The sequence below is a fragment of the Patagioenas fasciata genome, chromosome 15 (assembly GCF_037038585.1).
Source record: "Patagioenas fasciata isolate bPatFas1 chromosome 15, bPatFas1.hap1, whole genome shotgun sequence".
Classification (NCBI taxonomy): Eukaryota; Metazoa; Chordata; class Aves; order Columbiformes; family Columbidae; genus Patagioenas; species Patagioenas fasciata.
In genome coordinates, this window is record NC_092534.1 from 5787769 (window position 1) to 5802309 (window position 14541).

Genomic DNA, 14541 nt, shown 5'->3' on the forward strand with positions numbered 1-14541 from the left:
CCTAAGCATAGGAACTTTCTTAAATAACCCTGGACTCCAATTTGTTGTTTAATAACCATGGTATTAAAAAAGTAACAATGGCTAGGTAATGAAAATTGTTACTGTTCATGTTTAAAGTGACAGAGCCTCTCACCATGAGGATGCTGTTATCCTCTTGAAGTGCTAACTGCTGATAATGTGCTCCTTTGATCAAGAGAAGAATGTCTGCAGCACTTGCATTTGTTGAATAGTGATGGTACTGCTCACTTCAGGTTACTCTAAATTCTTTCAGGAATAGTAGAGAAAGCTTTAGGTATTTTCCTTGTCTCTCCTGCTGATGGAATGCCACTCAGAAAACCTTCTGTTCCTTTCCTGATGTTGTTTTGGCATCTGTCTCTGAGAACAGTAGGCAGAGGATTTTCTGTTTTTTCAAGTGCCGCTTTTTCTTGAATTCAACTTTGATTTTTGCACAGTCAAGTATTTTCTCAGTATGGTGTTTCGTAATTGCTGAAGAATGAAGAGTTGCAGTAATATTTGGTGAGGATGAAGCACTGTTTTCAGTAATTACCTCTCCATTTAGCATGGCAGACAGATTCTGTCTAGAGCTGGCACACACTATGTGGAATTGGGCAGCTACTCCACGTATTTTCCAATTCATGTTTGTATACAGACAGTCATGGATAGGGATTTGGTCTGTGAGGCAGTTCACTAAATGCAATCAAGGTTCAGGAAATGGCAAACTTCTAAAGGGATAGAAGAAAATAGATATCAATAGTATAAAGGCTACTGAACCAGTACCCAACATTAATTCAATATCCTGGTGGTGTCATCCTCCTGCTACAAAAACATGAGCAACACACAGTACTGAGTCCACACTGTATCTGGGAGCAGCTTTTGCTCTCAGAACAGCAACTTCTGGTACAGACTTTCTGCAATGACTTCATACGGCTCTTTGCAGAACACTTGCTGCGATCAGCGATGCTGTCCTAGAAAATAAAGACTTTCTTGCTTATTTTCTATTTGTTGAGAAGGTGCTTTTTTCACCTACCTTTTATAATTTCTCTTTGATCATCTCGAAACCAGACCTTTAAGTGCACCGCTCTAACAGTGTTTGTACTGTTGTGACTTTCTTATTTCAACCTCCACTGTTGCTGAGTCAATTTGACTGGCAAAGATCACAGTCGTCTTTAATGTCACATCTCATTCAAGCAGGAAACGCTACCTAGTTTGCAGTGCATTTTGAGGGGTTGGTTGGTTGGTTTTTTACCTGTTTGTGTGGTTTTTTTGGTGCTTTTTTGTTTGGCTTGTTTTTTGTTGGTGGCGTTGGTGTGTGTATGTGTGTTTTATTTATTTTGGTTCGTTTTATTTGTTTTATCCTGCACCTGGCTTTGGGAAATCACCAATATCGAGACAGACTGGGGGATGAATTGATTGCTACATGGAAGAAATAGCAAGCAGGTATTATCTATACTGACGATATTTATCATGATATCTAGAGGATCCATTTTATAAACCAGCAAGTTGAGAAGGGTAAAAATGCTTTGCTAATTTGTAACATCTCTGTTGTTTCTCACTCCTGGGAGAAGCTGACCTTGACTCAGGAATGTTCTTCCCCCCACATCTGTTTGCTGTTGTGTATTTTGAAGCTTTGATCACCTCTGTTATCTTTAAAGACAGTATGGTGTAAACGGGGAGGAAGGTATGAAAACTACATCATATCACAGGCATTTTTTTATGCTCCACTAATATTGGAAATTTAAGCCCTTATGTAAAGGGGTGGCTACAGATGTATTCTAGGTAAGTAATCAAATACCATGTAGGCTGTTATCCCATAAGTAATGGGCAAAAATACAGATAAAGTCTCTGCTGGGAGGTTCACTGGGGCAGTTTATAGCATTTCTTTCATACCACTTCCTTTCGATTCTTAAGATCTTGCTGAGTACAATACTGAAAGTTAAAAAGTGGCCTTGACCTCAGGGTCACTTTCTTACTTGATAGCAGCTTCCATCCAAAGAGCACATAATTAATAGTTTTATTACCTTGATTTAGTCATTTCCTTTGGTTGGTTTTCCCTACATGCTATAGATTACTTTATATGCTATCAGCTCATTCCTCCTTTTTTTTTTTTTTCCCATTCTCTAAACTAGTGCTTTGTACAACTGTTTTCATCAGTGTTAAAGATCATTTATATAGCATCATAAATTAGAGGCACTTCACAAGCACAGAGTAAGGTACAGCCTTTGCCCCAAATGGTTTCTGGTTCAGATAGATCCTTGATTTCTGGTGTACCTTTTTTACTTAACACAATGTCCTGGGAATTTTCAGGTAGATTGCATTACTATCCTGTTTTATTCCCACAATTTTTCATCATTAAGTGATGGTGATCACAACTGTATGCCTCGATTTATGTGATGTAGATAACTAACTGTTTGCTAGTTAGCACAAAGTTATTGTAAACACTTCTGCTTACTAATAATTCCAGGCACTCATTTTTCTGCATATAAATTTGCATCAAAAAGCTTCAGGTGCTGGAAAAAAATCCAGACTTTTGATCATTTAGCTTTCCCTGAGCCCCTCCCTTTTCTTTTTGTCTTGATATTGTAACTGGCATTTGCATTTTTTGTAATGAAAACTCCCAGGAATTTTCATGTGATATTGCCACAGTGCCCAAGTAAAAACTTGACAGCATCGTCTGCAATGATGTCTTTGAAAAGGTAGTTATTTTTTTCCAGTTTGGCTCATTTGCTAGGCTCCAAACCCAAGGATACCATTTAACTTGAAAATAATGAAATATGCTTTCTGATATTTGCCTTAAAAGTAGGAATCCAAAATACAGCAATATTACTGTAATGTTTACTATCCTTCACCTTTAAATAGAGATTAAAAAAACAAATAAGCAACAACCACCAAACAGGAAGTCTCCAAGAAGAGTAGCTAGGAATAATGGAAAACTACTATATTGACCAGAAGTGATTTATGTAGATGAAACCAGAGGTGACGTGAAAAAGGCCATAGTGTTCATGAATCACTGAATAGCAGTCAGTGAAAGGCTGTTAAAAATCATTATGAATACATTCTAGTAAAATGCTCCCATGATAAATTCTTCCTTGCATTAGATTTTCACTACCTCCCAGCTACTGCTTTGTGCCCCTGATGGCACCGACCAGTCTCCTTCAGTAGCTATGCACTTGGAGGACTGGGGAGAGAAAAATTGGAACCATGGGGAAATTTCTGGGACAAGGGTGAAGTGAAAACAAGTCTCTTTCCACTACCTCTGTCAGGAGTAATTGTGCAGAATGAGAAACTTGCTATGAAAAGGAGCTCTTCCACCAAAGCCAAAGGCCGGTGATAACAGAGGCATCTGAAAATCTTAATAAAATCAGTCTTCAGAGTTCTTTTTAGTCCCTTGCAAACAAAACCTCAGTAACATACCGTAATAACGCAGTGATGTAGACTGAGATGCGTTTAAAATAAAATAATTAATGGCTGAAATTGTAAAGGTAAAAAAGTTTTGGGAAATCCTATTAACACTTCTGTAATTACTTATTTCAAAAGTTACGTCAGTGACATGAGTGCTGTAGTTAGTCAAGTTCCCATTATAAAAATTACAGCTAAGTGGTCACACACAACTCTCTTCTGAGCACTCGTATTCAGAAGAGCAAAAATATATGGTATATATAGTCAGGCATGTTAAAGATCTTGCCTGGATATAGTGACATTGCCAGCTGTGAGGAGAAAGCTGCTTTGTTATTAATCATCCTCCCAGAAGAGTGTGTAGGAAACATCAGCTGGAATCATCATAAATACAACTGGTCTGAAAACAGAAGTTAACATCTTTTCCATACACTATTCAGATAGTTCCTAGGATGTTGTCATTCGCAATCAGAAGTATCCTGGAACTATAGAAAATCCCAGGTTGGAAGTTACCTCAAAAGATCACCTGGTCCAACCTTTAGAAAAGGCTGAAAGAAAAAAAAGAAATCCTATTTTTTCAAATTGTTTAATGAAACAGTATTTCCACATTTGATTCAGAATCATCCAAGCTTTATTTTGAAAGCACTGAAAAATGCTGAAGTTATTAAAAATAGAAAAAAAGTATGCAACTGTAATCAAACTGCAGTTAGTATGACAATGTGGATAAAATTCAGTTAAAACAAACAGTTTTGACATTGTTACAGTAAATAGCAAAAGCAGATTTATGTTCCTGCACATTCTTCCAAGCTACATTCCATGCAGCCATTTGTCATGTTCCTGCATTGTTTGTTTTGCTCTCTTGCTGAGGCAGGGTATGGATGCACGGTGTGGATGCAGGGTATGGATGCACAGTATGGACTCATGGCTCTGCGCGACCAGCAGCACAGTCAGGAGCACTCCCAGTCCCACGGCTCAGCCTTCTGGCCACTGCGGGTGGTGCTGGAGGCTCACGGAGCACAGGTTCCTTCCTCTGCCCGGTGCTGTAAGGAATGTAAACAGTGTTGGAATTCGTTACATAGAAATAGTTTTAAAAGATCTATCTTAGGATGAGAAAATCTTAGCATATGTTTAATTAGCTGTCCACGCTCTCTGACTTGCATTCCGTAATTGTGGAAGACCTTAATTCAGAACATTTAGCTGATGTGGAGAGTCACAGCACAGAGAATATCTGACTTAATGCTGAGGGAAACAATGCATCGAGTGGCCATATGGGCTTTTGTGCATTTGATACTGCAGCCTCTCTGCCTGTAAAGAATTGTGTTAATGAGCTCTACTCATTTAGAATTTCTTTGTTTGAAATGCAGGTCATAACAGAAAACACACTTTGCTGGTTATTGCTTTGCTTTGTACGTAACACACTTTGGATACATTAACTAAATAGAAGCAGGGTACCCATTTCTGAATGCTCTTTGCATTTTTCTATATTGGCACATTAAATTTCATATGTCAACGAGTATCTTTTGAAATGCCTTAATATCGTTTATTTGCAACAGTTACTTTGCAAAGATACAGTGGTTTAGCAAGGCCTTGCTAAGTGAAAAGCGGCAACAGACTGTGATGCCTTTGATCAGCATTTTGCAGTTTACTGTGTGTGAAGCCCAGCTGAGGCTAACGTAGCTCCAGAGAGAACTGACAGTGACACTCTCACCTAAGGCTGTGGTCACAGAGACGCTGCTCCTTTTTCTTACATTTTCTCGGAAGACAAAAGCAGCAGATGTTTGCTCAGCCACTTGCTGATGCTCTTTTAGTCCAACTCGAAGTATCAACACCTATTGTCATGGGGAGTGTGTCAGACCTGTGGAGTAATCTCGGGATGCATCAAAATGTTGCCACCGTGTTAGTGATTTGTCTAGGATGAAAGATGGAACTGTGCAGTGAAGATCATTCACTCCTTGTGACACTGCTGGAGAAATTCGCTCCTGAGGAAAAAAGTTAAGCTCAGTTTTCACACATACTCAAAAGTGAGTATTTCCAGTTTATACTATCAGAAGAAACTACATGTTTATTTGAGAGATTATATTTCCAGAATTTCATTGTCTTCATAATAGGATATAATTTGTTTTATTTTGTTTTATTTCAGTGTTGGTACATGTGCATTTGCTGTTGGAAACAGTTAACTTTGCATTTTGGTACTGAGAAAGAAGTATCCAACTGATGTGAACCATGAACCCCTTAGGAAAATAGAAAATACCTAGATTCACAGCATCTCAGAACTCAAATTAAATATTTAGTGTACAGGCTGGATTCCTCCTAATGGAGAGTGTCTGAGGTAAGCATGGCATCTCTAATGTACAGTCAATTTAATAACTGAAAGCATGGGCAGCTAATGTAAGGAGACAATATGATGAATATTTTGATTCAGACAAGAGAATTGTACGATAAGTGAACTTTGTAATTGTGAGCGTGTACGGTCAGGAGATCCAACTTCATGTTGCTGAAGGGATTTCTGATAGTGCCAGGAGGCAGTGGGGTACACTGAAGTACACACAGGTTTGCTTACTGGCCAGTTTATTGCCCTTTTGGGGGCCGTGCAAGTACAGAATCAGAGGACTGACTTGTTTTGTAATGCTTGATACATGCAGGCAAAAGGATGCCAAATTTGACCTTTTGCAATAAGCTGTGTACTCCCAACGTTTTTAAGACTAGGAAAAAACCAAATGTTCTTACTATGGGGATGTTGGAAGGGGCATGGTGACCTAGTTATCACCCGCTAGCACTGCGGAGGAAGCTCTGCAGAAATCCATTCTCTCGGTGTGTTCCTTGCAGCAATGTTGTGTGTGTTTACCTGCAGTGTGGATTTACAGCTACTTAGCTATGCAGCACTACTGTAAATACAAGTACTTCTTTACAGGAGGTTGTGTTTCACTTTCTTTTAGAACTACCTATTCTTCAAAAACAACCATGTCCTGTTTAAAGAAATTTTAAATCTAGAGATGAGTCTCCGTGATTTTAAGCATCCAATGTGAACAATAACAGGCTGTGGATAACTGCATGCAGACCCACTCACAAATCCATTACACTCTGAGATGACAGAAGACATACCCTCTACCGGACTCCCAACACATGTTCTTCATCATGTCCCTTTACATTCCCTGGGTTCCCTCCCATAGTTTGGACTGATGAGCAGAAGTTTCCTGATATATTTGATTTCAAAATAATTTGATATCACTTCTGACAATCAGAATCACTTGCACATTGCATATATTAAGCAAATGCCGATGAAGTCTTAGCTATTGTCTCAGTGCTGATTTGTCATTAATAACACAAATGGTTCCAGTAAATGTCAAGTGTTTCTGGAAAAACATGGTCCTAGACCTATTAAAGGGGAATGTTCAGTGAGTCTCAAGGCAGAAGCCAAAAAGAAGGGCAGGCTATGGAGTATATATGCAGACATAAAGATGATGGAGAGAGTCCTACAAGACACAAAATGAAAGGCAGGCAAAGATGCCCAAAGTGTTTTTTGTGGTTTGGAGGGCAGCCAAAGAGGCATTGATTTATTAAACAGTAGCTTCCCAGCTTCCTTTTCTCAATGTGATGGTGCCATTAGAGCTCTTCCAGCAGTCTCTGATTTCCTTGAGAATGAGGAACAGGAATTTCAAACAAAACACCAGAAGAAGATTCTGAAGCGACTTTATTTCCCAGATCTGTGACACTGTCAGACCAGCACTTAGACTGGAGAATTCAGTATGTGAAGCATCTGCTGGGGATTGCACATAAGAGTTCCCTGCTTATTAAACACAGTACCTACTTGTGTAAAAGTACCCTACCAATTGAGCATGGAGGGTTTTGCACTTTTCAATTGTGATGTGGTATACAAGAACTAGGAATATACAAGAACTAGGAATTGTGAGTCACCAGTTAAAAATGACAGAACTGTTTTGTTAACTGAGTTAACTCAGTGCTGTTCTTGTGGACTGGTAATATACTGGGAGTGATTTAACACCTGCAGCATCCTCTTTTTTTCTGTCTCTATAGCTATCTGAATTTTCTTACAGCATTTCTTTTCTCTTCCACATTTGCTCTGTGAGTGCCCACGTATTTTAGTTTCATACTTGTCCATTTCCCACCACCCCTACAGTACCTCCCTAAAATAATGCCCCCTCTGCGTACTTGTCACTTGACATGCCGGGAGATGGGTAATGCCTGCCTTCACCAGGACGTCGTTGTAGAGGCCTTTCTGATATTGTGAGGAGAACCTGGGCAGCCTAATGGCAGGTCTAATTCTGGCACTGTTCCCAAGACAACGAAGTTTGGGGTGGCAGAGGAGCAGTCTCATGGCTGCTCTACCAGTGCTGCTCTTGGTGTGTGCTGCCCGGGGATCCACGTGTCCCTTACTGCATCAAAACAAAATAACTCTCAGTTATGGGGCGGTTCTCACCTTGTTAAAAAACAAATGCAACAAGGAGACAGAGCATGAATTTGTTTTGTCAGATATATAGTCAGAAATAACAACTGCTGGGTTTGCTGTGATAAGTTCTATGTGATGGCTTTGCTAAAAGGTAGGCTAGTTTATAATTTACTGTACTATTATAAGTGATAAAACTGATCCATTTGTTATCATCCAGTGCATAAAAACTTCAGGATTTAAGGAGCCTGTACTAAATAACAAAGGAATTTATAAACTCATAAACTTAAAATTACAGGGAAGTAGTCCTTAAGTCATTGGTAATAGCAACCTTTTATCGTATTAGTGATGATTATCAAATGTTAACTTCTCTTCTAAAACAAAATCTTACCTTAGGAACGTTGTAATTGCTTGAAAAATTAAGAAGTCATGGACATAATCTTTCCCTTAAGTTATTGTACAAGTGTGGCAAGTTTTACTTTATCTGGGTGTTGTCCTTCCTGCAGGACCCCACATCATCAGCAGGAGCCTGTTGGCTGATGTTAGCTGAGGAACAGGGTTAGTTGGCTCTGCTACTGGGTAAAAGGTCTTTATCCAGAGCAGGTTTGAGTGTAGTATCCTCAAAAGAGAAACTTCTCGTGTTTCAATAAACAGGTAATGTTTAGCACCAGTTGTTTTTGGATTAGCCTGTCCTAAGGAGAATGTGTGTCCTCCTGTGGAAATGGAAACATCCTGTATCAGATTTTTTAAAATGCATTAGGATTCTAACATTTTAAGTCTTCTCTGTGTTCTCAGGCAGTGGATAGAAGGTCTTGACTAGAACTAAGCAAACACTTGCCTGGAGATAATTTTTCTGATAACATTAGTTTCTTTTTCTGCTCTAGAGTAACATGAGTTATTTAATTCATTCATTCAATTTTATTCAACCAATATAAGGTATCAAGGAATAGACTGAGAGCCGCTTGTTAGCAGTACTCAGTGTTTGCTCTCCAACTTGCTTTGTTCAAGTGTGAATGACTACATGCTGAAAGAGATTTATTTTTGTTACCTGCATAAGCATAATCACTAAAATCAAGATTTGCAAAAAAACTCCTGGGCATTAGCTAGAAAAAGAAAATTGGAGAAACACACTAACGTTTCAGGAAATTTAGTTAAAACAATGTTTTCTAATAGCCAGTAAATTCTGATCCCACTGCTACTGTGTTAATTCTCTGGGAAATTATTCTGTAAGCATTTATTTTCCTTTCACAGACCTTACTCTAAATAAAGTCAAGCCCATCATCATCCCCCAGTGACAGCCTCTCTGGTCAGGACTGAAGCTGAAGCCCAGTTATGACAGTTTGAAAACCAGAGTATGTGAGTTTCCCTATGGCTGCTGGGGTTTTCCTTATCAAGATTATGGACAAGGGACTGAGCTGTTACCAAACAATGATCACTAATATTTAGCTTAATTATAGTCTGTTACTTACCCCAAAGAGTCTTGTCAGGATAGAACATTTGAATGTTGGGAGAAATAAGCAACTCGCTCTGTTACAGAAATGGCACAAATGAAGTGTACACCCCAGGCAAAGGGTCAGAGCCCTCCCATTGTTTCCTCTCACCTTGCTATGCTAAGAAAAGGGAAAGCAAGTTTCATATCCCTGGTTCTATGAGAAAATATGAACTGCATAAATCCCATGCACGTGTCAGAGTCTGGGATCAGAGGAAGCTCCCATCTGTCTCCATCCTGCTTTTCACTCCTTGGAGACTGTACACTGAACACAACTCACCAGCCAGCCAGAAACCCTGACTCAGTATTTTAAACTGTGGTGATGTCTAATGACCAGTTGTTGGCTGGATGCTCCTCAGGCTTTCCTGGGACAATATTCTAACTTTGCTATATAGCAAATGAACACAGAAACTAATTTCTTGCATCAAAAGCAACAAAAGTGCTAAAGTACGAGAAATTAATTGAAAGTGAAACCAAAAGCCAAAAAAAGGCAACAACAACCCCCTTAAAACTGCAATAAATTAAGAGCAGATTAAGGGCTTGTTTGTTACCATACCACTAAATATTTGCAGTTTTTCATTTCATAAATAGCCATGATAGATGAAGCTGTAAGGTGTGGAAATTAAGCACAAACGCAACTATTTCCAGCTCTCTAAATATTTCAAATTATTTTGGAGCTCCCTGTAAATTACGTGAGATTTTAGTGTCAATGCAGCTCATGTATCATGTGCCTGGTTGGTATCTTTTCCTGGTGGAGAAGCCAAAGGGCGGGGGGGCAATTAATCACCAGTAATGTCAGTCTGATCCTTACAGTCACATTCCCTCCCTTCTTTAGTCAGCGTTTTTCAAAAACATTATTAAACGCTCTCTCCTTTGAATTCTAAAGTACTGAGACTTTAGTTGAAAACATGGACTCAGTAAAGTCAATAAAAGTTTTGTCTTTGCAATCTGTGAGTCAAATATATGACTTCAATATCCTTCTATATGTTTATATAGTACCTAGCAGGAGAGAGATCGTACCATTTAGCACTGAGATTACCTTAATATTCCTTCAGTTCCAAGGAATCTTACATACCCTTACATACCAAGATGAGAAACTTAGGTCTGCATTTTCTTACCATCCAGTACAGTAAGCAGCAATATCGATGCTATTTCCAGTCTCTGTGCCATTAATAAATATGCCAAGATATGTCCATGAATTATACCCCTTTAATAAGGTAATGGAACTCCTAAAATCTAGAGCTTGAATTTTTTCAAATGAGTTGTTCAGGTGCCGATAAGAATGTGCTAATCATATACATAACTAATCTTGATTTATTATGGTTACACAATTATTTCAGCTTTGCTATTATCAACTATTTTTATCTACCCTTAATATCTCACCAATCCCTTGTGATTCCATAGGTAAAATATTTGATATTCTGATTGATTATAAGAGTTAAGGCTGTGGTACATGCTGGTACAGAAGTGCCATGCTCTGAAGCTAAAACACTTGAATATGCCCCTGTAGAAGAGCCTCATATAAACATCTTTAATAGCATCAGAGGAAATGGGCCACCATTTCACAGCAAATAGCATATATTCATATTTGGAGCAGAGTTTCTGATTGCTTGTTCTTGAAAAGAAGAGCAAGATTCTCAATTATTTCAATAGCCTCTGATGGGAACCCAATGTTAGCTCTCCTGGACGAGCCTTTGTTACAATGATCACGGTCAGTACCTTCTATTTGCCTTTTTTTTTTTTTGGTAAATGCTGAAGATGGAAGAACTAAACTTAGCAAACAGGCTTTGGTTTAAAATTTAGTTATAGGTGCAAAAACCAGAGGAATACTCCTGTTTTCAGTCTTCTTTTTATCCACATTCTTCTACCTGTGCAGAAACTAGAGATGATCTAACGAACAAAGCATTTAATAATAACTGTTCTAAAAATAAAACCCTTCAAATTAATGGTTTTGTACAGCAGCATTAGAAATTGTTCCACTTGTTTGAAGGAGTAAGATATGAAGAATTGATTGAGTAACCAATTTAATAATGAAGAGAATTTAGAATACAGAAAGATTAGTTGAGAGCCTTGGGACACAATTCACTGAAGTTTTATATGCTGCCTATGCTCAAAAACAGGGAAATTCTGATATAAAAGTGATTTATAGGCAATAACCATGCACAGCCTTTTATCATATTAATAAAATCTTTAACCAGTCTTTGAAAATTCTAAAGCCTCGTGTGTTCAGTTCAGGTGCACAGATCAGAAAGAACTGCGGGCTGGTAGATGTGCAGATACATTATCAGAAAATGTATTTCCAGCTTAACTAGCATAATCTAGTTCATTCTAACGTGATACTGCAAGTTTATTATAGTGTATTCGAATACAGAAGAACACAGTGCACTATACAGTAGACTAAATGAGGTGAAAGCGTAGAGCTTAAAGGTGACAAGGTTAGGCCTGTTAGATTGCTGACTGTTGGTGGTGAAGTTGGCAGATGATTTAAACAACTCAAAACTGTAAACAGAAGGCTGTTCTTTTCCTTTTGAAGACTGCCTTTGTGAATTAAGTGGCTTTACCTCATCTGTTTATCTGTAGAAACATCTCTGTATAAATCTTAGAATTGTCACATGAATTCACTGTTTCATTTTTCTACATTAAATCAGCTTTGAAATGTTGGTGGTATAGCAGGTAGCTTTATTTTGAATTGACCCCAGTGACAGGAGTCATCAAGACCCTCCTGATTACCATTTATTTAATGGTATAGATTTTAGTTTGCTCCCCCCGAATCCTGCGTTGCTATTATGTCTCCTTGTTATAGGCTGTTTCAGCAGGTGCCCATCCATTTGCCACCTGCCCTGGTGCAGTGAATGATTATGCAATTTAGTTAATGCGTTTTAATTATTTAGGTGACATTTTACCTTGTATGGTTAGGCTGAGTATGTAAATTGAATGGAGGCTTCAGTTTGAAAGAATTACCATTTTTTTGTCTGAAGAAGTGCACAGCCCATGACCAAAGATAATAAATAAGTAATCAAGCATAAAAATAAGACAATAGTTCTGTTTAATCTCATTCCCATGGTCATTTTTATGCCTCCTATTTTTATTTATTCACTGATTTATACTCTTTATGTATGTACTATAGTAGTTGATGCACTTAGCAGACAGACTGTAGCTTTCTACATCAATACCCAAACCATATTATGGTAACAGTGTGATAAGCTGCCAGTTCACAAAGTCAGGAGTCATTTTCAAGACCAATAATAAAGCCTAAAAAGTGACCAAGGCTTGTTTCCTTTACATTGAAAAAGTGTTTCTCACTTGAGGGTGCTGTTGATCAATTTACTAAATATATTGTGCATTACAATGAGACAGGCTAAACAAGTTAAAAATACTTCCTTTTAGAAAATGATAAAAGTCTAAGCTGCAGTCAAAAACCCTGAGTCCTTTGCATACTCATTCATTTGCATAAAGTGCCTTCAACTTAACAACAACAACAAAATCCAGTTCTCTTTATGAGCCTTTGTTAGAAAGAATTGTGATTTGTATATTTAATTTTGATTTTATAATACATCATGTGGCAAGAGAACTAAACCTACCAAAAATAAATGAAATGAGCACAACCACTTTTACTGTCATCTGATTTGCTGTTTGTGTTTCCCCGTTCCTCATCCTGGCAGTGATCTCCCAGCACTACAACAGCAGCAGCAATAACACCATGAAGTCGGTAGATGGCTGTAGAAAAATATGTTGAACACTCTTGTGTTAGCGTAATAAGATTGGGAAAGGCCTTGACCTGACTGGATGCGGCTTTTATCTGAAGTACATTTAAAGAGATAAAGGAGAAGCAGGGTGCAGTACATGTTCCTTTATTTTCTGTAGGAGCTTTGCTTTGAGTTTAAAAATTTCTCAAATGCAGGATTTGTGAACTGGGTGCTTTAGCAAGGGGAGGTAATGGCTTGAGTGCCACTGGAGTCACCTGCTATTCTCTGATGATTTCTTTTCTTTTTTTTTTCCTTCCCCAAGACGTCTTAGAAATCCTCCTATAAATTCCTACAGAGGGGGCGTCTGTAGATCCCATAACAACAATCAGGAAGTGGTATATTCCCATTTATTTATTTATTATTACTATCTTTTCTTTTTTTGCTTTCTCTCCAGTGTAGTTGGCTGCCTTTAGTGCACGGACCTCCTCATTAAATAGATACACCAAGAATTGTTACCTAAGCAAGCCTGACAGTAAAGAAAGGAGAGACTGAGTTAGGGAGAAAAAGGGAAGAAAAAAGACAGCCTGAAGCAAGTCACTTCACACGCAGAAAGAGCCACTGAACGAATGCTGTTCTCATAAACAAACAAACAAAAATACCTTGTATAAGAAAAGAAGAGAACTGTGAGGACTTGACAGAAAAAGGCAAGATTTTCTACCCACTGTTATCAGTTTTCCTTCCAGACACACTTGAAGTAAGGAGACTTCTGTTTGCTGACAGAGCCCCTGATTTCTTTCAAGATGATGATGTATTTGTGGGTAGGTAGTGTCTCTCTATGTCAATCTTTTATTAATAAATTGACTTTGGGACTGTCGATTTTAGCCTATCGTTACAGCATGTTTTCTAATATGTAAAGGTGTGTATGCTGCAGGATAGCTTAGTGTAGCCAGTGCTCAGTATGTGTGCTTGCATTTCCAATGGGAGTTTAAACAAACCGGTCCATTAACATTAAGCTGCGATTTATTTTCGGGGTTTGCAGGACATGGCACAGTGCACTGCTTTCTTTTCATTGCCTTAGAAAATGTTACACTTGTATCTGTGAGATTCACCGTGTGGTTCAGTCATAAAACGAAAGCTGCATCACTTGTGGCTGTTCAGAATTTGCTTTCTCTGTCAGAAATGAGACAATCTTAATGTGATTAAAACTTCTGATTTGTGTTATATTAGTTGCCACAGTCTGTCTTGGCTTTTGAAGTTTCTGGCGATTGACAACCGCAGGTAAAGAAATAGATTAGATGTACTTATTCTTGTGATTTTTATATTCAGCATTGTTCAGATTCCTTGCAGCAAAATCTGCTCACCTTAACAATAGTGTTGTGCTGTGACATGTATATTGTGAATTACTGAATCTATTAACCTGTTAATTCATCCAGGTTTAGATACGAAACATATATATATATATATTTTTAAATGGTAAATAAATCAGTGAATGAATATGCATACTGAAAAAGCATTTCTGTGTTCCTCTTCAAAGCCTGTACATCTTCTGGGGAAATATTTTAAACTAA

General features: G+C 38.1%; 1 protein-coding gene across 28 annotated transcripts in view; it reads left to right on the plus strand.

Moving 5' to 3' along the window:
- The window catches only part of RBFOX1 (RNA binding fox-1 homolog 1), a 1107892-nt gene that overhangs the window by 748923 nt on the left and 344428 nt on the right, over positions 1-14541 (plus strand). The window contains exon 1 of one of the 28 annotated variants that reach the window (XM_071814934.1): positions 13459-13791. The exons of the other annotated variants lie outside the window; for them this stretch is intronic. Within the exon in view, the coding sequence (XP_071671035.1) occupies positions 13774-13791 (18 nt within the window). The 5' untranslated portion in view covers positions 13459-13773. Of the gene's footprint in view, positions 1-13458; positions 13792-14541 lie in introns of those variants that run through there. 28 annotated transcript variants of the gene reach the window in all.